The following is a 25214-nucleotide window of genomic DNA, read 5'->3' as shown; positions in this document are numbered from 1 at the left end:
AGAGGGAGAAGCAGGCTCCCCACTGAGCAGGGAGCCCGATGTGGGACTCGATCCCAGGACCCTGAGATCACGACCTGAGCCAAAGGCAGACGCTTAACGACTGAGCCACCCAGGCGTCCCTCTCTCAACAATTTAAAGATGCAGAAATTTAGTTCACAGGCTCTACAAGCCCAGGCAGACCAGTTTGATAACCCCTGGATCAGAGGATTCCTACTTGTACTGAAGACGGGCATGAGTCTGACCCTCGGTCCCGCCGCGTGAGGAGCCCGCCGAGCGCAGCTCTGCGCGGAGACCCGAGCCGAGGCCGCCCCTCGGCAGGTGCCGCGTCCCCAACCCGCGGGCCGCGCACTCGCTCCCTGCTCCCTGCGCTCCCGAGGGGCGGCCGGGCCTCAGCATGAACCACAGCCACCGGCTCGGGCCGGCCAGCAGCTGCCTGGGCACCATGCAGGGGAAGATCAAGTCTGGAGCTGAATTTTGTCGGTTTTCACTGGACAGATCAAAACCTGGAAAATTTGGGTTTTATGGATTACTGCGACATGTTCAGAAGATACCCAATGTTGACGTTTTAGTAGGCTACACAGACATCCATGGAGACTTACTACCTATAAATAATGATGATAATTATCACAAAGCTGTTTCAATGGCCAATCCACTGCTTAGGATTTTTATACAAAAAAAGGGAGAAGCAGACTACAGTGTCTTTGGTACACACACACTAATAAAGAATGTTTTTAACCAATCTATTGCGTCCTGACAACCATAGAAAAAAGCCACGCATAGTCATTAGTATGCCCCAAGACTTCAGACCTGTGTCTTCTATTATAGATGTGGATATTCTCCCAGAAACACATCGTAGGGCTTGTCTTTACAAATACGGCACTGAGAAACCCTTAGGGTTCTACTTCCGGGATGGCTCGTGTCAGGGTCACACCGCATGGCCTAGAGAAGGTCCCAGGGATCTTTATATCCAGACCAAATCTGGCTCAAAGCACAGGACTATTAGCTGTAATGATGAAGTTTTAGAAGTTAACGGCATAGAAGTTTCAGGGAAGTCTTCTTTTTTTTTTTTTTAAAGATTTTATTTATTTATTTGACAGAGAGACACAGCGAGAGAGGGAACACAAGCAGGGGGAGTGGGAGAGGGAGAAGCAGGCTTCCTGCTGAGCAGGGAGCCCAATGCGGGGCTTGATCCCAGGACCCTGAGATCATGACCTGAGCCGAAGGCAGATGCTTAACAACTGAGCCACCCAGGCGTCCTGTGCTTTTGCTATTTTGTCTCTAGGGCACTGGATGTTAGCGCACATTCTCAGAACCATGAGAGGACCAGATCACTTCCGTTCGAAGTTGTTGCATATTTAACCTGCTGTGCGGAGCCCAGTTAGCTTTTCCTTCAACGGCATTTTTTAAAAATTCTAATGTGAAAAAGTCTGATTCGGTCCTTTGGTACCTTGGGGACCTCAGCTCCTATGTTCCCTGTATTTTGATTTTTTAATGTTGTTCCTCTGTTGCTAATTGTTACAAGTAATATTTTCTTTTCAAGATTTTATTTATTTGTCAGAGAGAGAGAGAGCACACAAGCAGGGGGAGCAGCAGGCAGAGGGAGAAGCAGACTCCCTAAGGAGCCTGACGTGGGACTCGATCCCAGGACCCCGGGATCACGAACTGAGCCGAAGGCAGACACTTAACCAAGCCACCCAGGCGTCCCACAAGTAATTTTTTTAAATGCTTTTTTTCCCCCTAATATCTAAGAAATCAAACCAATTGCCTGTTTTGGGGAGTTGCTTCCTACGTCATAAAGCATTGAAGCCATGTTCCTGAATTAAGAACCTGTAACAGTTGTTCAAGTTCAAAGCTTGTTCTTCCTGTATCACATTTACAGACTCATTCCATATGCCTATAGCTTAATGACACAAAAGGCAGTTCCATCAACTGGTAACACGTGAGACTCCCTTAATCTCCTCTCACCTTCATTCCCATCTCATTGGAAATCATTCCTTTTGTTGTTGATGTGTTTTGTTGGCGTGCTTTTATACTCTGCTAATGTATTTGAGTAGTATGAATCATTTTGGATTATAAAATGCACCCAAAGAGATTTTTTTTTTTTTAAAGATTTTATTTATTTCAGAGAGAGAATGAGAGACAGAGAGCATGAGAGGGAGGAGGGTCAGAGGGAGAAGCAGACTCCCCGCTGAGCAGGGAGACCGATGCGGGGCTCGATCCCAGGACTCCAGGATCATGACCTGAGCCGAAGGCAGTCGCCCAACCAACTGAGCCACCCAGGCGCCCCCCCAAAGAGATTTTTACACAGGACAAACTTGGGCACTTTTTTATAGGAGCATTTGGTTTTTCCCTAATGGGATTTCTAGGAACACTGCCTACACTTTATGAAAAAAATATATTCACCTTGGACAGGTAGTTTATTGCTATTTATTTTATGAGGCTATTTATTACTTTCCAACGCACCCACTTAGAATTAAGGCTAAGGCTGCTGACTTCTATTCCTCGCCTGATTTCCCTGTACAACATGCACGAGCACTGCAGTAGGCCCAAGTTCCCTGTGGCTTATGGCTACTTCTGTTATTAATTTCATGGTAGGGCTAGAATGGGTACCTTTGTAACAGTTGCATGCCATGGAAACAATTAAGTGCTATTTTCTCTCTATGGTAAAGATATATGAGGAAGTCTTGGACTGAAGGAAGGTCACTTAGAATACTTTGTTCACGTTACTACCAAACAGATTATCACTGAACTATTAACTGCACATTATGTAATACAATGTACTTTTTTGTTGAATTCACCCAAGTTCTTCCACTTCTATACCGCTGTTCGTTAATGGCATTCCAGCTTTAACCTTACGAGGTATAGAAATTTGACTCTAGAACGGCAAAATGTTAACATGTAGTTTAAATTTCATTTTAAGTGGTGCAGGGGTTCAACAGTAAGTAAAAATCCTTTCACATACTACTTTTTGTTTTTGTGGGTTTTTTTTTTTTAAAGATTTTATTTATTTGACAGAGAGAGACACAGTGAGAGAGGGAACACAAGCAGGGGGAGTGGGAGAGGGAGAAGCAGGCTCCCCGCAGAGCAGAGAGCCTGATGTGGGACTCAATCCCAGGACCCTGGGATCATGACCTGAGCCGAAGGCAGTCGCTTAACCGACTGAGCCACCCAGGCGCCCTACTTTGTGTTTTTTTTAACAATGCTTTAACATCTGAACTTTTCTCTTGGGGGTAAAATACTTCAGGGCTGGACTTTTCGTACAAATTTTAACTATAAAGTACAGATTTGTACGTATTCATGAAAATGAAAATCAAAGCTGCTATTGCTTTTTATTTTAGTTATCCTAAGGGTATATGTCGGTGGTGTTAAAACTAGATCTCTCATTTAAATTATTGGTGAAATAACTGATTACTAGCCATATTGTAAAACCAATAGATCTTGGTATACAATGTCAGTTCATTGGTAGTCTGAATCAATTATTTCAAGTGTACCTTAACAGAAATGTCAATGGATTCAGTGTAATACAGTACTAATGTCAAGCCTGTGAATTTTGTTCTGTATCCTGAGTAAACTTACTGTAACGTTCTCATGAGCTACCAGCAAAAAAAATGTAATTTTGTGAACTATGAACTTTCTAATTTTACATGCAATGTTTTTACATGAATGATACTTTGTTTAAACTATCAAAGTATTTTACAATTTTACTATAAACTGTACATTATCACTAAATGAACTTTTGATTTTAAAAATTCAATCTAGCTTTAGTTGTAGATTATTTTTTACAAATATAGACTTGTAAAAAAAGACTGGCATCATAGAATAGCAGAAAAAGGTGCTATTTAAGAATGTGCTGCCCAGAGGTATGAGGACGACACACATACTCACTACCCATAAGGTGTAAGAGCCATTAGCCACATGGAGCTTCTTAATTAAAATTAAATAAAAATTCAAGTCAGTTCTTTACTCAAACTAGGCACACTTTTTTTTTTTTTTAAAGACTTTATTTATTTGAGGAGAGAGAACACAAGCCAGGGGAGGGGCAAGCAGATACCGTGCTCAGTGGGGAGCCCGATCCCAGGACCCTGAGATCATGACCTGGGCCCCTAAGGCACTGAACCACCCGGGCTCCCCCTAGCCACACTTTACATGCTGGTTGTCAAGGGCCACTTCCATCACTGCAGAGAGTTCTGACAGTGCTAGGCATGATCTGACAGGTGGGGGATTCAGTCCTTCGCAAATCAGAAACACAACAGCAGTGGAGGTGAAAGGTCTCGCATTTATTACCGAACCAACCTACTGGTGTGGAGGTGTAGTCACAGAGAAAATCATTTCCATGATAAGACTAAGACAAGTCTACGGCCAGGTAGGAAGGATGTTTACAGAATGATAGAGCACATGATCTTCACGCAGCTTAATTACATATGTGTGCCAATTAAGTGTGTCATCTCCTGATGGGCGACGCCTTACAGACCCAGCTTGGTCCTCCTCCAGTGTCTCCTCTTGGAGTTGTACCTGCACAGAAACACACCGCAGCTTACCAAGGCCGTCTGCCCACAGTTGCGCTGCCCTCACTCACCACAAACGCTGCCTTGTCAGTACCGTAAAATCCTTGGAAGGCAAAGGGTCCCATTTTTCCTTCCTTTAACGGGTTTGGAGCTCTCTTTGGAGAGTAGAAAGTGATTTGCTAGATGTGTTTAAGAACTCATCAAATCAAATTTTTACCTGAGAATGACTCCAGGCTAGGAAAACACACCGGTTCTTACTCGAGACTAGACGAGTGGGGAAGCTCCCTCCCCTCCCAAGAGTACACCCACCTACTTTTGATTCAACACACCTGGGGGGGTAGACCCAGACACATTTCTATTGAACCCCCCCCTTCCAAACTTCATCAGAAGCAACATTTCTACATCATGGGTCACACACATATAAAAGCCCCCACACTAATTTTTACAAGAGGTTAACACACCCAATCATTTCAAAATCAAAGCAAGAGCTTTGCAGAGCTAAGGCCACGTCAGAAGTGTCCATGTCAATCGGTCACGACTTTACCCTCATTAAGGCAAAATCAAACATGACTGACAGATTTGCTTTCAGCAGGATAATGTCAGTACTTCCACAAAAGGAAACACTGGAATTGCAACCTGCTTTCAATACACTTCAAAAAGTTCCAAGACAGCTGAGGTAACAGAAAAATCAATTGTTGCCAGTTCTCCGGGCTGAGTGTATACTCTTACCATACACTTCCATTCTGCACAATAACCCGGAACCGCAAGTCCCACCAGCAGATGGGGAGATGACACAGAAGCCTATGTTCATGTCAACACATTAAAAAGGGGCATTACTATGGATGTCTGAGGTTCTCAAGAGAAACTCATCAAGCTCGTACAAGGGCTGAGCTCCAAAGTAACCATTTCGCCAAGTGACTCAATGCTCTTTTCTCAGTATTGTTACGAGGCCAACACCAGGGGTTTTAAGATCTCTTTGCACTTCTAACGGTGAGACATCTCCTATACATATTAATATAAATAATAAAGGCCAGTGTTCAGTACAGGATAAACTAAAGGCAGCAACTACCTGGCCTATAAGGCGACAGAGCGTGGTGATTTTCACCTGTCTTTTTAACTGGCTAAAAGAATTAAGGAAACAGGCCCCCCAATTCACATCTTGGTCTTCTGTAATTCAATCAAATCCGAGCTCTACACTGGTGTCATGATCTTGCACTCCTCAACTTCAAAGTCTCTATCTTGCAAAAGGGACCCGAGGCTAGGCCTGCTCTAGAGTCTCAGGTTCAAAAGGCTTCTCAAATAAAAATTTTGGTAATAGTATTTGCTTCCTCCTCCTTTGTGGTCTTTTGTTGGGCTCCCTTATTCAGCAAAGCCCGAGAATCTAATACTTCATTTTAAACAAACCCAAGTTCTGGAAGCTGTTTAACCCACAGGGGCTTGTCGCTGGTTGTGAGCCCTTTTGAGGCTTATTTTTCTTCCTTTTGAGACCTGTCTCAAGGTCCACCTGGTCCCCCATAGAACAGTGAGACTGAAAGGCATGCAGGAGACCTGAGTTTTAGGTTTAGCTTTGCCTGTTCGCTTAGGTGACCCTGGAGGCCCTCTGCAGCCATTTGAGTCCTGTCTTTTTTCCAAAACCATCAATTCAACTACTTCTGCAGTAGAGAGCAATCTTCCGATCTTTAGAAAAGATAAACACCTCAAGATGGACTGGGTGCGCAACATGGTCTTCCGCACTGCGATGAGTAATGAAGACAGCCTTCCCACCTTTTGTTCTGGCGCAGACTGAAGGCAACAGGAAATTAACAAATATGGAGCGTCTGCCTCTAATCCCAGCGTGGGCTGGGTTGCTGTCCAGAAACACTGAGGAAGCGCGTTGAAAGAACCACCACAGGGCAACCCTCCTCAGGAGCTTTGTACTATCACTTCGCTATCGCCCAATAAACCTTGCTTTGCTGCCCACCAAAAAATAATTAATTAAAAACAAAATAAAATAGCAACCACAAAAACAAGCAGGTGGTTGTGGGGGGTCCTTACCTGATCTTATTACCAGTTTTCATCCGAATCCACTGGGGAATGGGACGATTCTGCTTTTGTTTCTTGGCCAGGAATCGCTTGATTCTGAAAGTCTTGTGAGAAGACTGGGAAGGAAACGTAATCAATTTAGACAGCAACACCAGAGCTTGCTCCACTGATCCAAAGTCAGGAACGCCCTCAATCCACAAACATGTGAATGCTTCATCTATACCAAAAACAACCTTCTCAATGCTAAACCCATCATGCCCTTTGCTGTTCCTCACAACTTCTGGAGGCAGATACCATAATCCCCATTATTCGAATAAAAATCAGCAGTAAGTAACCGACTACTAATGCGCAGAGCTGGGATTCAAACCCAGGTCCTCTATGCTTCCAAAGCTAGGGTACCTTCCCATCTTCCCTGCTGTCACCCCAGGACCCAGCGGACCACTGGGGATGGCTGGGGAACTTGGTTTTCACAAAAGAACACAGCTTTTTGTCAACCAGAACAATCCAGCACTTGCAAGTCAATGAGTTTCCGTGCGTTATGTAAAACAGGGGTAGCTAACGACGCGGAGAGCGCGTGCGCCAGAGCGAGGGGGAAGGGCAGGAGAGTCAGTTCCCCAGCCGAGACGATTCCTCGCTGAGGGCGGGGCCAGATGCAGGCCTGGATCCCAGGACCCTGAGATCCTGACCGGAGCCGAAATCAAGAGTGGGCCGCTTAAACAACTGAGCCGCCCAGGCGCCCCCATCACTTACCATTTTGGTATGAATTCTCCTGTACTTAAAATATCGTTTTCAAGGACGACTTTCCCAATTTCTCATTTCATTTTTTGGTTTTAAGAACTTGGGTCATCTAAGTCCAACCCCAACCACTCCCGCTCAAGTTTGCGGGACAATCCAGAAATGGCAGGTAGTCTCAGGCCTGGCCAACGTGGTCCGACACACCCTTGCACCTTGCATAATAGGGGCCTATTACAAAGAAGGCGAAGACTACACTCGTCTCTCCCAGCTCACTGTAGCAGCTGTAAATTTCCTGCCAACTAAAAAAACCAGATACCGATCCTCTCCACACCTAGAAGCATATAGCAATTTTAATTTCTCAGAAAACGATCACAGGTAAAACCCACGACCGTAACTGTCCGCAGCTTGCATTTCACGAAGAACGCCCGAATGGCATATTGATCTACACCGCAGCACCTCTCCTTCCAGGTGCTTCCACGGGGAGATGCGCAAGTCCCTAACAAAGGACTAACAAGTCCTGTAAGCTCATAACGTGGTATGATCCTGGCCGCCAACTTAAAAAAAACTTCCGAAAACCAGCAGACCCCATTCGCTTTTCGATGCCCGGCGCGCGTGGCGGCCACGATTTCTGTAGTGGACACCCCCCCGCCCCCCGACTTCTCTCCCTACCCCAGAATCACAGTTCGCTCCAGAAGGGCGAAGGGCAGTGGGAACCCCTGCTAGCCTGGGCCGCGCACAAAGCACCACCCCTCCGACCTCGCATGGCCAGGGCAGCCGGCCCCTCCTCGAACGCCTGCTAGCTTCCCGCTAGGCCCGCGGACTGGAGCGCTGGCCGAACTCGACCTTCCCTGGAAAAAGGCTTCTTAAAAGGCCCCCGCACCTCGACGCAGTGTGCGGCGCCAGCGGGCTCGCAGGGGCCTCAGGCCTCGGGAAACCAGCCCGGAGCCGATGGTAACGGATGAACTTACCATGGTGAGAAGCAGCCAGCCACGCAGAGCAGGATGGCGGCGACAAAGAGAAAGGAGGAACAGGGCGGAAGGACGTATTTAGAAGACGCAGCCGAGGGCGGAGCTTAGAAGATGATGCCAGAGCCCCAAGGCCGCCGGCCGCGGCCCCCACTCCGCCCCCCGCGCGCGCCCGCGCTCCCGTGGGAACTGGGCACACCGGGCGGCCCGGGCGAACTGGACTTCGCTTTGCCGCGCTTCCGTAAGTGCGTCCCTCAGGAGCCGGTCAGCGGGCTACGGGCGCCGTGCTTCGTGGCCGAGGCACACGGCCCGCGGTAGATCCCGAAGTGCTAACCCTTCCCGAAGGCAGAGGGAGCCGAGCGGGCGGGGCTGACTCCCAGGGCGGGCAGCGGAGACGTCACGTCCGAGTGCAAGGGACTTCGGTCCTGGGCTCCGGAGGGAGTGGCCCGAGGGCTGACCTCGGCCGGGGTGGGCCGGCGGCGCCCGTCTCGGTCCCGTCTCGACCTCGAGAAGTCGTCTCGACCTGGCTGGGCCGTGCTGGACGGGAAGGGATGGTGATGCTGGAGGAAGCAGGAGAGGGCGGCGGGGGCTGCGCTAGGAGGGTCCGGTAAGCCTAGGCAAGAGGTGGCTAATCGAGGTCTAAGCTGAGAAAGTTCGGGACAACCTTTTCCTTGGCTGCTAGGAATCCCAGGCTTTTAGCCCACTTTGCAAAAATGTATAGGAATTAATGGCATACGTTTTGGATGTTAATGATACCCGTTTTCATGTTGTTGTTCTCCACATTTAAAAACAAAAACCTCTATCTTTGCAGTCACCTCAAGCAGTTTTTGCACCAGTAGATTAAGGTAAGGGTTTTTAATGGTCCAAATGGTCCATGTATAGAACTCACAGAATACATGAACTTGGATGGGGGGGGGGGGAATCACAACTTCGTTTTTATCAAACTGTCTGAAATTTAGTTCTTTCTTTCTTTACAAACGTAAGCAGCAAACTGTAGTGGCATTAACAGTCCCTATGACTTTGTCACCAATAGAAATCAAAGATGGTTTCATATCACACTGCAGTGGATGCAGACGTCTTGAAATATCATTTATACATTCATCACTTCTTTGAAATTACAGTACAGTTGACCCTTGAACAACATGGGTTTGAACTGCATGGGTCCACTTATAGGTGGATTTTTTCGATTAATACAGTACAGGACTATAAATGTGTTTTCCTTTTGATTTTCTTTTTTTTTTAAGATTTTATTTATTTATTTGACAGAGAGAGCACAAGCAGGGGGAGCTGCAGAGGGAGAGGGAGAAGCAGGCTCCTCATTGAACAGGGAGCCCGACGTGGGGCTCGATCCCAAGACCATGGGATCATGACCTGAGCGGAAGGCAGATGCTTAACTGACTGAGCCACCCAGGCGCCCCCCTCCTTTTTTTTTTTTGAGAGAGACCAGGAGGGGGGGCAGATGTGCAGAGAGAGAAGGAAAGAGAGAGAGAATCTTAACCAGGCTCCAGGCCCAGCACGGAGCGCATCAGAGGGCTTGATCTCACGAACCTGAGATCATGACCTGAGCGGAAATGAAACTGACTGAGCCACCCAGGTGCCCCCTCATGATTTTCTTAATAACCTTTTCTCTAGCTTACTTTGTCGTAAGGACACAGTATATAATATGTATACTGTATAGAATATGTATTAACCAACTGTTTATGTTATCCGTCAGGCTTCTGGTCAGCGGTAGGCTTTTAAGTTTTGGGGGAGTCAAAAGTTACATGCAGATTTCCCACTGTGCGAGGTTGACATCCCTAACCCCTGTGTTGTTCAAGGGTCAACTGTAGTTATTAGACCCCTCAGGAGAACTGTGTTAAGAAGCTCGTATGTTACTACAGCACACATTTCTTTTAGAACATATTTTGATAACTATATTGCAGTGTAATTGGTTTTCTTTGTAATCCTATGTACTTTGTTTTATGCATTTAAAAACATTCTGAAAATAAACTTCATTAGACTGCCAAAGGATTCCATGGCACAAAAATGGTTTGGAATCCCTGTATTGGCGTATCGTGACAGATGGTAGAACAAACAAACTAGTAGGAGACTTTGGAAAAAGTCTGGGCAAGAAATGATGGCCCATGGGGCGCCTGGCTGGTTCAATTGGTAGAGCATGCGACTCTTGATCTTGGTGTTGTGAGTTCAAGCCCCACATTGGATGGCCCCAGGATGTTGAATAAGAAGAAATAAAATCAAGAGATGATTGTGACATTAACAGGACTTGGTCTCCAAGTTTCTGTCTTGAGCAACTGGATGCTGGTGCCTTAGGTCTAGAGAGGAAATACACAAACAATAGGAAGCTTGAGCCCAATTTAATAAGCATTTTTTAACAGCAAAAGTTTAGTTACTTTAATCCCATCCAGTTTTTAAATTCAGACTGTCATCCGGATAAATTTTTTTCATCATCCAGATAATTTTACGTTTAATTGAAGTGAGACTTCAGGCTTCTTAACCTAGATTTTTACTGTTTATTTGAGAGCCAGTATTTTCTTTTTGGTGGCCCAAAGAGCAGCAGATAAACCTTTAGTTGCTAAATTACTATTATCATCATCATCATCATTATAGCTACTATTTACCTCAGGTTTAGGGTGTGATTGACACTGCTAAGAGCTTATATAAATCATCCTTTTTTTAAAAAAAAAAGATTTTATTTATTTGAGAGAGAGAGAGAGCACAAGCTGGGGAAGAGGCAGAGGGAGAGGGAGAAGCAGGCTTCCTGCAGAGCAGGGAGCCCAACGCGGGGCTCGATCCCAGGACCCTGAGATCATGACCTGAGCCGAAGGCAGACGCTTAACTGCCTGAACCACCCAGGCGCCCTTAAATCATCTTTTTTTTTTTCCTTTTTATTTTTTTAAAGATTTTATTCATTTGAGAGAGAGAACATGCGCAAGTGGGAGGGAGGGGCAGAGGAAGAAGTAATAGGAGACCCACAGGAGACATGTAACAAAAGGATTACAACAAGGATACATTGAGAACATGTAAGTTTAGGAAGCAAGTGTGTCTTTCTGTTCAATTCGGGGAACACATCAAGATTCAAGACATAAGGCGAACCTCATCATGATGGTCATGGTAAGGAGGGTCGGCGCTGACCGCCTACCCGCAGTCTGTGACTGAATTGCTCCCCACCCCCCTTCAGCTTTTCCCTCAGCTGTCTCCCGTTCTCCCCAGTCCTTTCTATATTCTCTTCTCTCATCCTGACCTGTGACTCTCCAAGCCTCTGAATCGGGGCCCACCCATACTGCAGGCTGGGCTGCGAACAGGGAACCGCCGAGCACTGACTCTAGGCACACAGTATTCACCTAGCTTCCAAAGGGAGGGCCAAGGGCTCTCCTTTATTGGCAGCTTGCTCCTTTTCGTCCTTTTGTTTTGTTTTCTTGGTTGGCATTTTCCACGCTGAGATTTTTTTACTGTTTGTTACTCTTTGGATGCCATTGGTCCTGAGCCTACTCTTGCCTTCTCCTCCTCCTGCTCCCAGTTCTTGCCAGGAGTGCACCTCTACGATACTTAGATCCGCACACCAGCTCCCCCCGCCTCCTACTCTTTGGCCTGCACACCCTCAGGGCCACTGGGAGCAGGTACTGGGGAGGGGAAATCATCTTTTTAATTCTTACAGCTTTGTAGGGCGCTCTTCGTTCTACCTGGTTTTCCTTCTACCTTGCACGCTACCCATTCTGAGTTTCTTTTGCTTATTCTTCCTTATCTCAATTCCTTTTTAACATTGGAGAGCCCCAAGGTTTAGTTTTGGACTTCTTCTCTTTTCTATATACACTCCCTCCTTTGGCGATTTCATCCAGTATCAGCTCTAAATACTCTTGGTTGATGATACCCAAACATATATCTGGACCTTCCTTGAACTCCTCCTGCCTTCCCAACATCCACTTGGATGTCTAATAGATACCTTAAACTTAATATGTCCCCAACAGAGCTCCTGATCTCCCCCCCCAACTGGGTCACTCAGTCTCCCCATTACAACAAATGGCACCTCTGTTCTTCCCGTGGCTTAGGCCAAAATTTATCTTCCACTCTTCTCTCTCACATCCCGCATCTGGTTTGTCAGCAAATCTGGTCAGCTTGACTTTGAAATTTTATCCAGAATCTGAGGACTTCTCATCACCTCTCCACGGGTCCAAGCCACCCACTCTCACCTAGATGATTTTAAGGCTCCTCACTGGTCTCTCTGCTTCTATTCCGGCTTCTCTACAACAGCCGGAGTGATCCTTTCAAGACCTAAGGCAGATCACCTCACTCCTCTGCTCAACACTCTTCAGTGGCTCCCTATCCCTCTCCTGATAAAAGAAAGTACAGGAATTTGCTGTGGCAAATAAGTGAGGTTGGACTACCTTACTCCTCTGACCCAACCTCCTGCTACTCTCTCTCATTTAGTTTGCTAAAGCCTCACCGACCTCCTTGCCCTTCCTTACATACACCAGACACAGTTCTCTTCACAGCCTTAGTACTAGGTGTTCTCTCTGCCGGGGACTCCCATTTCCCCAGGTAGCCCGTGGCTGGTCTCCTTGCCTCCTACAAGTCAAGGCTCAGATGTCTCCGTTTAAGAGAGACCATCCCCCCAACAGTCTGTAGCCCCATTCCCTGCTTTTCTTGGTAACACTTACCACGTCCCATCCTGTCATATCACTTATTTATCATCTAATTCCACATTGGAATGAAGCTCAGTGAGGGCAGAGAGATTTTTTTTTAACCCTTTATTTTGAAATAATCGGGGATCCGTAAGAACTCCCCCAAATCTACAGAGAAGTCCCGTGCACCTTTCGCTCATCCTTCTCTAGCGTCAGTGTCTTGTGTCACTAACATACAATGTCAAAACCAGGAAATGGATGCTGGAACAATCCAAAGAGCTTACTCAGATTTCACCTTGTCTGTGTGTGTGTATGGATGGGTCTATATAGTTCTATCCCATGTGTAACTTCATGAACTACCACCACGCTAAAATACAGAACTGTACCATTACCACAAGCCTCCACGAGGGCAGGTTTTGGTTTTGGTTTTGGTTTCGTTTGTCAGATTTGTTTGCTCCCGTGCCCCCAGCACCAAGACCCGAGCCTGACACGTGGTAGGCCTGGGAGTCCGTTGAACTGAAAAGGGCACTAAATGAAGGCTGGTAGACTTGAAGCCAGGACAACCTGAGTCTGAATACCAGCAGTGCAAAACACCAGCCACACGTCCTTGGATCCATCACTGAGCCTGTCTGTGCCTCAGTTCTCTCCTCTGGAAAATGGGGAGAAATCCTATTACCTACCTCCTAGTGCTGTGGCGAGGGTTCAGGGTCACTGGTAAGACATGTTAAGCACCTAAGCAGCGCCTGGGTGGTTCAGTCATTGGGCGTCTGCCTTTGGCTCAGGTCATGGTCCCAGGGTCCTGGGATCGAGCCCCGCATCCGGCTCCCTGCTCGGCAGGAAGCCTGCTTCTCCCTCTCCCACTCCCCCTGCTTGTGTTCCCTCTCTCGCTGTTTCTCTCTCTCTGTTAAATAAATGAATGAAATCTTAAAAAAAAAAAAAAAAAAAAAGACATGTTAAGCACCTAGTAAGCCCTGCGTCCGGATACGCCTGGCCCATCGGAGCCCCCCAGCTCCGTACACAGCAGTCATGATTACTTTCATTCCCTTGTATTGTAACAGGGCAGACAGTGCTCGGAGCCAAATAAACTACTACGAGAATGTGGAAGGGGTGCTGATTGCCAGCGAGGGGGAGGGGGTGGCATTTGAACCCAGCCTTAGAAGGGGAGTGGTGGTTTTACGGGCTGACCTGAGTTCCCCTATAATTCATACGTGGAAGCCCTAGCCCCCAGGACCTCAGAATGTGACTGTTTGGAGTTAGGGCCTTAACAGAGGTGATTAAGTTAAGATGAGGCTTGCTAGTGTGGGCCCTAGTCCGATCCGACTGGTGTCCCTATCAGAAGCGATTAGGATGCACAGGGAGACCGCAGGGATGCTCAGAGACCACGTGAGAACACGGTGGAAGGTGGCCGGCCATCTGTGAGCCAATCAGAGAGTCCTCAGGAGAAACCAAACCTGCTGATGCCTTGACCTTGGACTTCTAGCCTCCAGAACTGTGAGAAATTTCGGTTGTTTGAGGCACCTAGTCTGGCGTTCTGTTATGGCAGCCCTAGCAGACGAATACAGGTGGGAACAGGACGTGGGGAGTTGGGGAGCAGGGCGTTCCAGCCAGAAGGCGCAGCATGCCACAAGAATGGATGTGCAGTACACTGTGATTGGCTGGAGCCAGGAGAGGCAAATTTCAGGGACCAGAATCCAGCAGAGCTGGGTCCCACAGGTGTTAGAAGGGACAGGGCTGGGAAGAGGCTCCAGGATTTGCCGTCAGGTGTTCCTTGGTGCCCGTGAAAGGTGGGCCATATAGATGGGAGGTGAGGAAGGTGGCAAGAAGGGGAAAGAGTGGGTGGTGAGGTGGGGCAGGGCTTGAGGGGAAGAGATGCTTTTAGGACGTCTGAGTGTGAAGGGAAGGAGCTAAAGAAGGGCTGTAAAAGAGGGTGGTGAGCTCAAGAGTTGGTTGTTTTTGGTAGATCTTGGAGAAGATGGGAAGCAAAGAGATTAAAGATGCAAGGAAATGCAGGTATAGTGGGTCCTGGGGGGGAGCTCGGAGGACACGTGCGGGCAGGCTGAAGGGCATCCGGAGAGGAGCTTCCCTTGGAGAGGAGAACAGTCGTTTCCTGCAGTGGGAAGGAAGAAGAAAGACATGAAGAGAGAATGTTTTTTGTAAATTTAGTTTTTAAATCCTGTAAATATTTTACATGGTTCCATCCTATATAACCCTACCTTTCCTCTCCAAGGTGTTTCTCCGACAGGAAGGTGAACACATGTGCATCCAAAGGTATATACTAAATTGCTTGTAGCAGAATTCTTTGTAACAGCTCCAGACTGGAAACGGTCCAAATCTATCACCAGGTAAACAGATACATTGTACATTTACCAAGAGCAGCTAGACAGTAGCAGTTCTCAAAGTGTGATCCACAGAAGGCTGGGGGGCGGTCCTTAAGACCCTTTCAGAGGGTCCGGGAGGTCAAAACTATTTTTATAATAATACAAAGAAGCTACTTGCTTCTTCTATTCTCCTGGTCTCCTAAGTGTACTGTGGAGTTTTCAAGAGGCTACACGCCTCAGAATGACTTCCTTGCTCTGACCGACAATAGAATGCTTGCTCGTGTGTTTTAAATATTACTGTTTCAATTTCTAATACAGTATGTGTCCTACAGTATGTATCTGTAGATGTAATCCACGCAAAGGTCCTCCGGGGTCCTCAGTGATTTTTAAGTGTAAAGGAGTCTTAAGACTAAAACATTTGGGGGCGCCTGGGTGGCTCAGTGGGCTAAGCGTCTGCCTTCGGCTCAGGTCATGATCCCAGGGTCCTGGGATTGAGCCCCGCATCGGGCTCCCTGCTCAGCGAGGAGCCTTCTTCTCCCTCTCCCTCTGCCTGCTGCTCTGCCTACTTGTGCTCTCTCTCTCAGTCTGTCAAATAAATAAATAAAATCTTAAAAAAAAAAAGACAAAAACATTTGCCAACCGTTCCTCTCCAGCAATGAAAATGAATTCCAACTACCCACGGCGGCGTGGCTGATCTCATAAACATCCGCAAGAACGTGGTGCAAAGGGGGCGCCTAGGTGGCTCAGTCGTTAAGTGTCTGCCTTTGGCTAAGGTCATGATCTCAGGGTCCTGGGATCGAGCCCCGCATTGGGCTCCCTGTTCAATGGGAAGCCTGCTTCTCCCTCTCCCACTCCCCCTGCTTGTGTTCTCTCTCTCGCTGTGTCTCGCTCTCTGTCAAATAAATAAATAAAATCTTTAAAAAAAAAAAAAAAGAACGTGGTGCAAAGGAAGCCAGAGAAAAGCACGCATACCGTATGATTCCATTTACAGAAAGGCCCAAGCCAGGAGAACGGACTCTGTGCCATGCGAAGTCAGGATAGTGGTGATCCTTGCGGGGAGGGGGCGCTGGTCATACTCTGTTCCTCGCTCTGGGTGCTGTTTCCGTGGCTGTGTTCACTTTTGTGACAGTTCATCTAGCTGTACGCTCTGGGTTTGTGCCCTTTTCTGTATGGGGGTTCTGTTTCAGCGTAAAGTTCAAAACACATCTCCCTGGGTCTACAGACAAAACTGTAGATGAAACAATTTACAGAAGACTTTCTGCCATCCCAGTCTGCCCCAGCCACCCCATCGGCTAGTTTGTCCCCATAGGTAATTTTTCTTGGTTGCCGATTTCTCCTTCCATTGTTTCTTTTGGAAAATACCTGGATATTTTCTTTTTTTCTTAAGATTTGTCAATTTGAGAGAGAGCATGAGCAGGGAGAGGGGCAGGCAGAAGGAGAGGGAAAGAGAATCTCAAGCAGACTCCCCACTGAGCATGAAGCCTGACCTGGAGCTCGATCCCGTGACCCCGAGATCATGACCTGAGCCCGAAACCAAGAGTCGGCTGCCCGACCGACTAAGCCACCCAGGCACCCCCTGAATATTTTCATTTTCATGTCATTTCAGATATTCATATATTTGTTTGAATAACCCCCGCCCCTGCCTTCCTATGACAAGCAGCCCGGCACATACAAGAGAGCCTGTGAGGTGGACGGAAGGAGCCTGGGGTGGCACACGGCAGGTGGAGTGGAGTGCAGGAAACGAGACTCACCAGCCTTCTGCAGGGAGGAAAGGCATCTGGAGGAAGGGGAAAGGATGTGGAATGGATGTGTGCGTTTACTGGGGAAGTCGAATGCCCTCACTGTGTGCAATAGTGGGATGGACGGTACCGTCATCTGCAGCCCAGTGTGGCCCACGTGCTGAGAGGGACACATGGGATGCTGGGAGAGCGCAGAGCACCCCCTTCCCCCAGCCTGGGCAGGAGAAGGTCGGGGCAAAGGTCTTCAGAGAAGTGGCTGCTTGAGGGAAATCCTGATGAAGGAATGGGAAGCGGCAGACAAGGGGAGTGAGGGACGGCTTTCTGGCTTTCCAGGAAGAGGGAACTCTGTATTTGCAAAGGTGTAGAGACCCGGAGCAGGTATCCTGGACCTCCCAGGGCAGGTCCAGGAGTCTGAGCTTTATCCTGGAGGCCAACAATCTGCAACTTCTTTTTTTCTTTCTTTTAAAGATTTTTTATTCATTTATTTGACACAGAGAGAGAGAGAGAGAGAGAGAGAACACAAGCAGGGAGAGGGGCAGAGGGAGAGGGAGAGGGAGAAGCAGGCTCCCCCCTGAGCAGAGAGTCTGATGTGGGACTTGATCCCAGGACCCTGGGATCATGACCTGAGCCGAAGGCAGTCGCTTAACCGACTGAGCCACCCAGGTGCCCCTATGGGGGCTTTTTTTTTTAGTAATCTCTACACCCAGCATGGGGCTCCAATGTAAACCCTGTGAGGTCTTACATTTTGTTCACTGCCATCTTCCCTGAGCCTAGACTAGTGCCTCACAGAAGGCGCTCAGTAAACATCTGAAGAATGGATGAATGGAGTCTAATACATCCACCAGCCAAAATACAAGAACAGGCTCCTCGGGGCAGTTTACATCTTCATTGTTTGGCCTGGGCACTTCTTGTTTTGAGGAACCCCTGAAGCACTTCGGCCCAGCTAAAAAGGTTCCTCAGTGTAGTTTGAAAATAACTACTGAAGGCAAATGGGAGCCATTGAAAGCTTTGGAAGGGTAAGCGGCAATTATGGAAGTATTTTAGAGAGACCCTCTGGGCAGCCGTGTGGAGAGCAGATGGGGGCGGAGGCAGGAGTGGAAACAGAGAGACCCATGGGGGGCTGGCGCCACAGCCCCCATGACACCATGTTCTCTTTTGTTGCAGTTGCCTAGTGGTCCCTGGGTCTCTCCCTCCCACTCCTTGGCGACTTAGCTCCTGGCTCACTGGCACTCTCTCGAACACCAATGCTGTCCTAATTCTTTTTTTTTTTTAAGATTTTATTTATTTACTTGAGACAGAGAGAGGGGGGGAGAAGCGGACTCCCCGCTGAGCAGGGAGCCCAACGTGGGGCTCGATCCCAGGACCCTGGGATCATGACCTGAGCCGAAGGCAGACGCTTCACCGACTGAGCCAGCTTGTCCTAACTCCTGATGAGTGCAATATCCCTGCAGATGCTTCCAGCTCCTTGGGCTCCTGTCCTCCGGTGATCTTGTCCTCCCCACACCGCAGCCACTCGATCCCTTGCCATACCTCTGACCTTGGCGTTAGCCCATTCTCGCTGTCTGTGCCGCTCACCTCCTCGGCCCCCTCAGCACTAGCCCTACATCCCTTTCATCTAGCCTCGCTTCCATTCTCCTAGAGCAGTTCTTCTCGAGGTTTCATGCACAAGCGAGTCAGCTGGGGGTCTTGGCAGAATACAGATTCGGAGTCTGCATTTGTGACAACTTCCCGGGTGATACGTGTACCCCTGGGCCGGGGACCCACACTTTGAGTAGCAAGGGCCCAGACCAGAGGCTGGCAAACTTCTTCTGATGGTAAATATTTTAGGCTTTGCGGGCGACCCACGTCTACTGCAACCATTCAACTCCGCTGTTGCAGCTAGACAATACATAAACCGAGGGGTGTGGCCGCGTCCCGATAAAATTTTCGTTAGAGAGGCTAAAATGTGAATTTCAGAGAGTTTGTGATTGTCGCAAGCAGTTCTTCTGATTGTTTTTTCCAACCATATAAAAATACAAAAACCCTTCTTAGCTTGCAGGCTGTGCACAAATGTGCAGTGGCCAAGTGTGGTCCACAGCCAGCCTGTGGCCTGGATGACAGTTTCAAGCCTCTCCTCTGTCCTCAGACCTGCAGTCCTTCCTCTGTTCTCGCAGTTGATGGCCTTGCTTCCTAGTCCGAGAGGCACCGTAAGCCGTCACGGGAGAACTTGCCTAAGTCACCCACCACGTCCCAGCCACGGGCACCTGCGCCCACCTCCCCTGCCTTCGTCCCCCTTCCTACAGCTGAAGTGTCCTTGCCACAGCCAGCCTCTATTTTAACCCGTCACCTATTCGAGAACCTTGCTCTGGCAGTTCCTCGCTTTCTGTCCCCACTTCTCATGGCATCGTTCCCATCCACATCTGAATACACAGGGTCACTTCTCCCATCTTAAAAACCTGCCCTTTACCCCAGCTCCCTTTCCAACTACAGCTCTTTCCCCTCCTCCCTTTACAATAACACTGGGAAAGATTTGTCTATAGCTGCCGTTCCCAATCGCTCTCTTCCCATTTTTTTTTTTTTGCGATATAATTCACAGATAATAAAAGTTACCACTTCAGAGTGTACAATTCAGTGCTTTTCAGGAGGTTCACAAGGCTTGCACCCATCCCCACTAATTCCAGAATACCTCATTACCCCCAAAAGAAACCTGTACCTGTTAACAGTCACCCTCCATGCCCCTTCACTACGCAGCCTTAGGCAACCACTAAGATACTTTCTCTCTATGGCTTTGTAGATTCGGGACATTTCATATACATGGAGCCGTACGTTATGTGGCTGTTTGTGTCTGGCTTCTTTCACTTAGCATCATGTTTTCAGGGGGCCTTCACGTTGTAGCATGTTAGTACTTCATTCCTTTTTTACAGCTAAATAATATTGTACCGTATGGACATATTTTGTCTATCAGTCGATGGACACGAGGGTGGCTTCCATTTTTTGGCTATAGTGAATAATGCCGTAAACACTGGCATGCAGTTATCTGTTTGAGTACCTGTCTTCAGTGATTGGAGGTATATGCTTAGTGGTGGAATTGTTGGGTCCCATGATAACTTATCAACTTAATGTTTAACCTTTTGAATAACTACCAGACTGTTTTTTTTTCCACAGTGGCTGCATCATTTTTACATTCCCTCCAGTAATGTAGGAGAGTTCCGATTTCCCACATCCTTGTGAATGCTTGTTATTTTCCATTAAGAAAAAAATTAATAGCCATCCTAGTGGGTGCCCATCCTCTCAGGAACCCACTCCAATCCGGTTTTCACCTAGCACTCAAACCGAAACTGTTCTGAAGATCACCAGTGACCTCTCTGTTGCTAAATCCCAAGTTAATTTCTCTGATAGGATCTAATTTGACCTGTCAGCAACATTTGTCTTAGTTGACTTCTCCTTGAAATCAACTTTCTTCACTTGGCTTCCAGGACAGTACACTTGCTTGGCTTGCTTCCTCTCTTGCTGACTGCTCCTTCAGAATCTCTTTCTCTTGGGGATGCCTGGGTGGCTCAGGCGGTTGGGCATCTGCCTTTGGCTCAGGTCACGATCCCAGTGTCCTGGGATCGAGTCCCACATCGGGCTCCCTGCTCAGCGGGGAGCCTGCTTCTCCCTCTCCCTCTGCTTGTGCTCTGTCAAATAAATAAAATCTTAAAAAAAAAAAAAAAGGGGGCGCCTGGGTGGCTCAGTCATTAAGCGTCTGCCTTCGGCTCAGGTCATGATCCCAGGGTCTTGGGATCGAGCCCCGCATCGGGCTCCCCGCTCAGCGGAAAGCCTGCTTCTCCCTCTCCCACTCCCCCTGCTTGTGTTCCTTCTCTTGCGTTGTCTCTGTCAAATAAATAAATAAAATCTTAAAAAAAAAAAAAATCTCTTTCTCTGGTTCTTTATCTTATGTCTAAATGCTTGAGCACTCCAGACCTCAGCCCCAAATCTCTTCCCTTCAATCTATACTTACTCCCATGATGATCTCCATCTCATGGCTTCACATGTCCACAACTAAGCCCCCGATAACCCCTGCGCCACCAAACACACACACACACACACACCATTTTTCTTGCAGTTTTCCCCATCTGAATCCTTTCTCCATCCTTCTGGTTGCTTAAAAAATCTTTGACTCTCTCACCCCCCACATCTGGTCAGTCAGCAAATTCCGTGGGCTCTCCCTACAAAGTATGTTCAGAATGTGATCACTTCTGACTACTTCCACTGCCGCCATCCGGTCCAGGCGACCATCATTTCTCCACTAGACTACTGCAATAGCTTATCCTCTCTTTGTCCTTCTTTCCCCTGCGTTGGTCTGTTTTCAACACAGCAGCCAGAGGGATCCTTTTATTTTAAAGTATTAAGTCAGATTATATCACACCTCTGCTCAAAACTTTGTGCTGGTTCCGATATCATAGGGAAGAAAAGCCCAAGTTCTAACTCTGACCTATAGGATCTTGCCCCTGTTAGCTCTCTGACTTTACTCCATCCCTTTTGGCTGCCCTCCTCCTTGCTCACTCTACTCCAGCCGTTATGGCCTCTTTGCCATTCCTGAGCAGACCAGGCATGCTCCAACCCCAGGGCCTTTTCACATACTTTTTCCTTTGGAGGCTTGTACCCCCAGATACCCATGGAGCTAGCTCCCTCATTTCCTTCTCAAATCTTTACTCCGAAATCACCTTCTCATGTAGGCCTTTCAACCCCCCAACCATGAACATCATATTCCCTTTCCCTCATTTATTATTTCTCTCAAGCACCTGTCACTTTTTTTTTTTTTAAAAGATTTTATTTATTTATTTGACAGAGAGAGAGATAGCGAGAGCAGGAACACAAGCAGGGGGAGTGGGAGAGGGAGAAGCAGGCTTCCCGCCGAACAGGGAGCCCGATGTGGGACTCTGGGATCATGACCTGAGCCGAAGGCAGACGCTTAACGACTGAGCCACCCAGGTGCCCCTGTCACTTTCTTTTTAAGTAATCTCTACACCCAACATGGGGCTCGAACTTACAACCCCGAGATCAATAGTCGCATGCTCTGACTGAGCCAGCCAGGTACCCCGCACCTGTCACTTTCTAACAATGCTTATTTTGCTTGCTTTATTGACTTTCTCCACTTGAACGTAAGCTCCATGAAGGCAGGAATTTTGTGTTTTAGTCACTGATGTAACTCCAGAGTCTAGAACATAAATGGCACATGGTGTATGCTCAAAAAATAGTGAATGAGTGAATAAATAATGGTAACCTGAACAAGGGCAGTGTAGGGATGGAGAGGAGGGAGAGGAATTGGACAAACGATACAGTGATTGGCTGTAGGGAGTGAGGATGGAGTAAAGTATGACTCTCAATGCTGAGTGGATAGGTGGTTGACATCCTCGACAGGATGGGGAGGAACCTAAGTTCAGTTTGGGACCAGAAATATTTGTGGGTCATTTGGGGTACAGATGTCTAGCAGGCAGCTGCATCTGAGATTAGGGGGGTGGCAGGGCCGGAGCTATGGAAGAGAACCTTAAAGTCTGGAAATACAGATAATCTACCATATATTACAGTAGTAATGAACAATTATGTATTTATCCATGTCTCCATAGTAGGAGCTTGATAATTACTGATAATTATTTGGTGAATGAATAAATGTGAGTTTTCTAAGGATGGCTAATCCTATGTACGTAGCTGTCAATGTATACTTTCCAAGAACTCACCACATGTGAACCTATCTTTGCTACCTTGCCTTCCTTAATAATGACATAAGTGGTCATAATAGATTTTTGTGGCATAGAATACGGCCCCAGAGATTGTAAAGAAAATTCTGGGCAGGCCCCATAAAAACATAAAACATACACGGAGTTTCTGTATACCGACAAAAGGCTCCAAAACTCTTATTAACCTTTCTCCTATGGAATTAAAGATGGCATCTGTGAATACCACGGAGAGTCAGATCTTCATTTACTACCCGAGTTCAGTTACTGCCTCAGGACCACCCCATGTAGGCCTGTTGGGGAAAGGGGGTGCGGTTCCTGTTTTTGAAGGCCTGAATGCCCAAAGCCATCCGTTTGTCACTGCCCTGAAGGGACCGAATCCCACTGCCCTCGCCCCTTGAATTTTTCCTGCCTGCTTCCCTTAGTATCACTGCCCACCAGAGCAGCAAGCTCCGCACGGCTGTAAGTATCGTGAGGGTGGGGACCTTGTTCACTCACAGTGTTAGTGCCAGCACATGTGAGATGCTCAGCGAATGTTCCCATACCCCGAGTCTCCTGTCGTTGTTCCCAACAAACCAAACCTTTGTCTGAAGTAGGCAAAAATGGAATGAATGCTTACTTTGCGTTGTTTACAGCAGTTGGTTTTCATGAAGACCATGAAAGGATGAGTTAGGAGGAAGGGGAGCCAACTAGGGAGAGCAAGGCGGCCCTGTGGAAAAGGAAGTCAGGATGGATGTTTGAAATTGCTCAGCAGGACGGAGGGCCCTCCTGTAGTCTCACCAGCTGGTCTGGTTTCGGGGTTTTCTCCAGCAACCCTTGGCAGCTTAGGGGCAGGCCAGGCCATCAGAGCCCTCCTCACAACGGTGCACCGTGCTCTGGTTATTTCTAGTTGTTTCTTGCCACCACTGGACCATGGTTTCTCAAAGACAAGGGCTTGAGGGGCGCCTGGGTGGCTCAGTTGGTTGGGCGACTGCCTTCGGCTCGGGTCATGGTCCCGGGTTCCTGGGATCAAGCCCCGCATCGGGCTCCCTGCTCAGCCGGAGGCCTGCTTCTTCCTCTCCCACTCCCCCTGCTTGTGTTCCCTCTCATGCTGTCTCTCTCCTCTCTCTCCCTGTCAATTAAATAAATAAATAAAATCTTTAAAAAAAAAAAAAAGACAAGGACTTGAGTCCTTGACACCCGCCCCCGCCCCGGGGCCTGGCACACCGTCAGTGATTAGTAAATGTTGGCTAAAATGAATGTAAATGGAAAAAATATAAGGGGCGCAGGGAGGTGTGGTTACCAAGTCGGACTGGCAAGGCAAGTAGAACGAACGAGGGAGGTGCCGATGGGAAAACAGCCCAGAGAGGCCTGGCTGTGGGTCCCAGGCTGGGGAGGGAGGCAGGCGGTACCAGCTCAGGGCTGTGGAGCATCGCCTCTCCACTTCTCCGCAGGCCTACTGTCCCCTGTGCTGCCCCGCTTTCACCTGCCTTCCCAGGAGACCTACGCTACTGATGATCACTTCCCCTGGGTCCTTCTCAGAGCTTTCCTTTCAGCTTCCAAGCATGCTTTAGTAGTTCTCCTACTTAAAATAATCCTTCATATCACCACCATTTACCTGTCTTCGTTTTCTCACTGCCAACTTCTCTCTCTGCTGTTTCCATTCTCAACCTCGTCTGGCTTCCATTCCCTATAATTCCAGGTCATCAAAGATTTGTAAGTCACTGAAACCCGTGGCCTTTTTTTGAGCATCACACCTGACCTTCCAGCAGCGTCCAACCCTAACGGCCACTTCCTTCACCTTCTTCAGTCTTTTCTCCTGGGTTAGGGAATGTCGGAGTCTTCTGGTTTTCCACCTACTCTCTGGCTCCTCCTTTTCTGTCTTTGTAGATACTTTTCCTCACCTGTAACCTTGGGGTTCTTCAAGGCTGGGCCCTAGGTCTGCTTGTTCTTTCTTCACTCTCTTTTCCTAAGTGACTAAATCTAGACCCATGGCTTCAATGATCACCTAGAACTAGATGAATTCCAAATCTGTATCTCCAGCCCGGATCTCTTCTCTGAGCTCCAAGGTCCATTTATCCAGCTGCCCCATCCGCATTTCCTACCCGCCACTCACCCCTCACCGTAACATGGTTTCTGCCTCAGCAATTCACTACTGACCTCAATGCTGCCAAGCCCGGTGAACACATCTCAGCTTCCCTGACCGCTCCGTGGCACAGACCACTGCCAGCCATTCTCTTTGAAATTTTCCCTTCCTGTATTTTAGTCCTCTCTCCCAGTTGAGGACTATTCTCTTTTAGTCATCTTCAGTCCTCTTTACCTGCCTCTTGGGATACTGGTTTCTAAAAGCTGAGTAAAACTAAAGCAGTGACTTATTAAGTAAAGGCAGACTGACGCCACATTAGGAGAAGCTGTCAGGATGAATATTAAGCAGCAGCTCAAGGATGTTGTCCAAACATTTTGGTTCTTGTGGAACGAGAGTAGTGAACCATGATTTGATCTTCTTGGTGGGCAAAATAAAATAATGCTAGTGAACGCAGAAATAAGTATCCTTCATCCCCTTTCAAAATACCCAAGGGCTTAATTCAGTATCGAAAGTTTAATGTCTCAAAATGAATAGCTACTTTAGTAAAGTT

The 25214-nt window shown here is 47.8% G+C and overlaps 1 protein-coding gene, 2 long non-coding RNA genes, 1 other non-coding gene and 1 pseudogene across 4 annotated transcripts in view; 2 read left to right on the top strand and 3 right to left on the bottom strand.

Annotated features, from left to right (window-relative positions):
- Positions 1–394: 394 nt before the first annotated feature.
- LOC118519128 (partitioning defective 6 homolog beta pseudogene) lies at positions 395–1326 on the top strand (annotated as a pseudogene).
- Positions 1327–4256: 2930 nt separating this feature from the next.
- Positions 4257–8562, bottom strand: RPL39 (ribosomal protein L39). Its single transcript, XM_036066381.2, has 3 exons — positions 8231–8562; positions 6540–6643; positions 4257–4512 (listed from the first exon to the last, which is right to left on the bottom strand). Exons 1-3 carry the CDS (start codon positions 8231–8233, stop codon positions 4464–4466), a joined length of 156 nt encoding a protein of 51 aa, XP_035922274.1. The 5' UTR covers positions 8234–8562; the 3' UTR covers positions 4257–4463.
- Positions 5019–5148, bottom strand: LOC118519129 (small nucleolar RNA SNORA69). The gene has a single exon (XR_004909018.1). It is a non-coding gene; the product is annotated as a small nucleolar RNA SNORA69 (small nucleolar RNA).
- A 76-nt stretch (positions 8563–8638) lies between the features above and the next one.
- LOC144380487 (uncharacterized) overlaps positions 8639–25214 on the top strand; it is a 45491-nt gene continuing 28915 nt past the window's right edge. The window contains exon 1 of the long non-coding RNA XR_013444654.1: positions 8639–8834. This is a non-coding gene — a long non-coding RNA (uncharacterized LOC144380487). The remainder of the gene's footprint in view (positions 8835–25214) is intronic.
- LOC144380576 (uncharacterized) lies at positions 13812–16192 on the bottom strand. Its single transcript, XR_013444776.1, has 3 exons — positions 16137–16192; positions 15060–15178; positions 13812–14953 (listed from the first exon to the last, which is right to left on the bottom strand). It is a non-coding gene; the product is annotated as an uncharacterized LOC144380576 (long non-coding RNA).

This window comes from Halichoerus grypus, chromosome X (genome assembly GCF_964656455.1).
Source record: "Halichoerus grypus chromosome X, mHalGry1.hap1.1, whole genome shotgun sequence".
NCBI lineage: Eukaryota > Metazoa > Chordata > Mammalia > Carnivora > Phocidae > Halichoerus > Halichoerus grypus.
Note: the sequence above shows the minus strand (reverse complement) of the source record. Positions and strands in the feature narration are given on the sequence as shown.

What these genes read in the sequence shown, in the direction of transcription:
- RPL39 (XM_036066381.2), bottom strand. An exon ending in AAAACTGGTAATAAGATCAG is followed by an intron (nt 4,513 to 6,539) that starts GTAAGGACCCCC and finishes GTTTCTGTGCAG; the next exon opens with GTACAACTCCAAGAGGAGAC.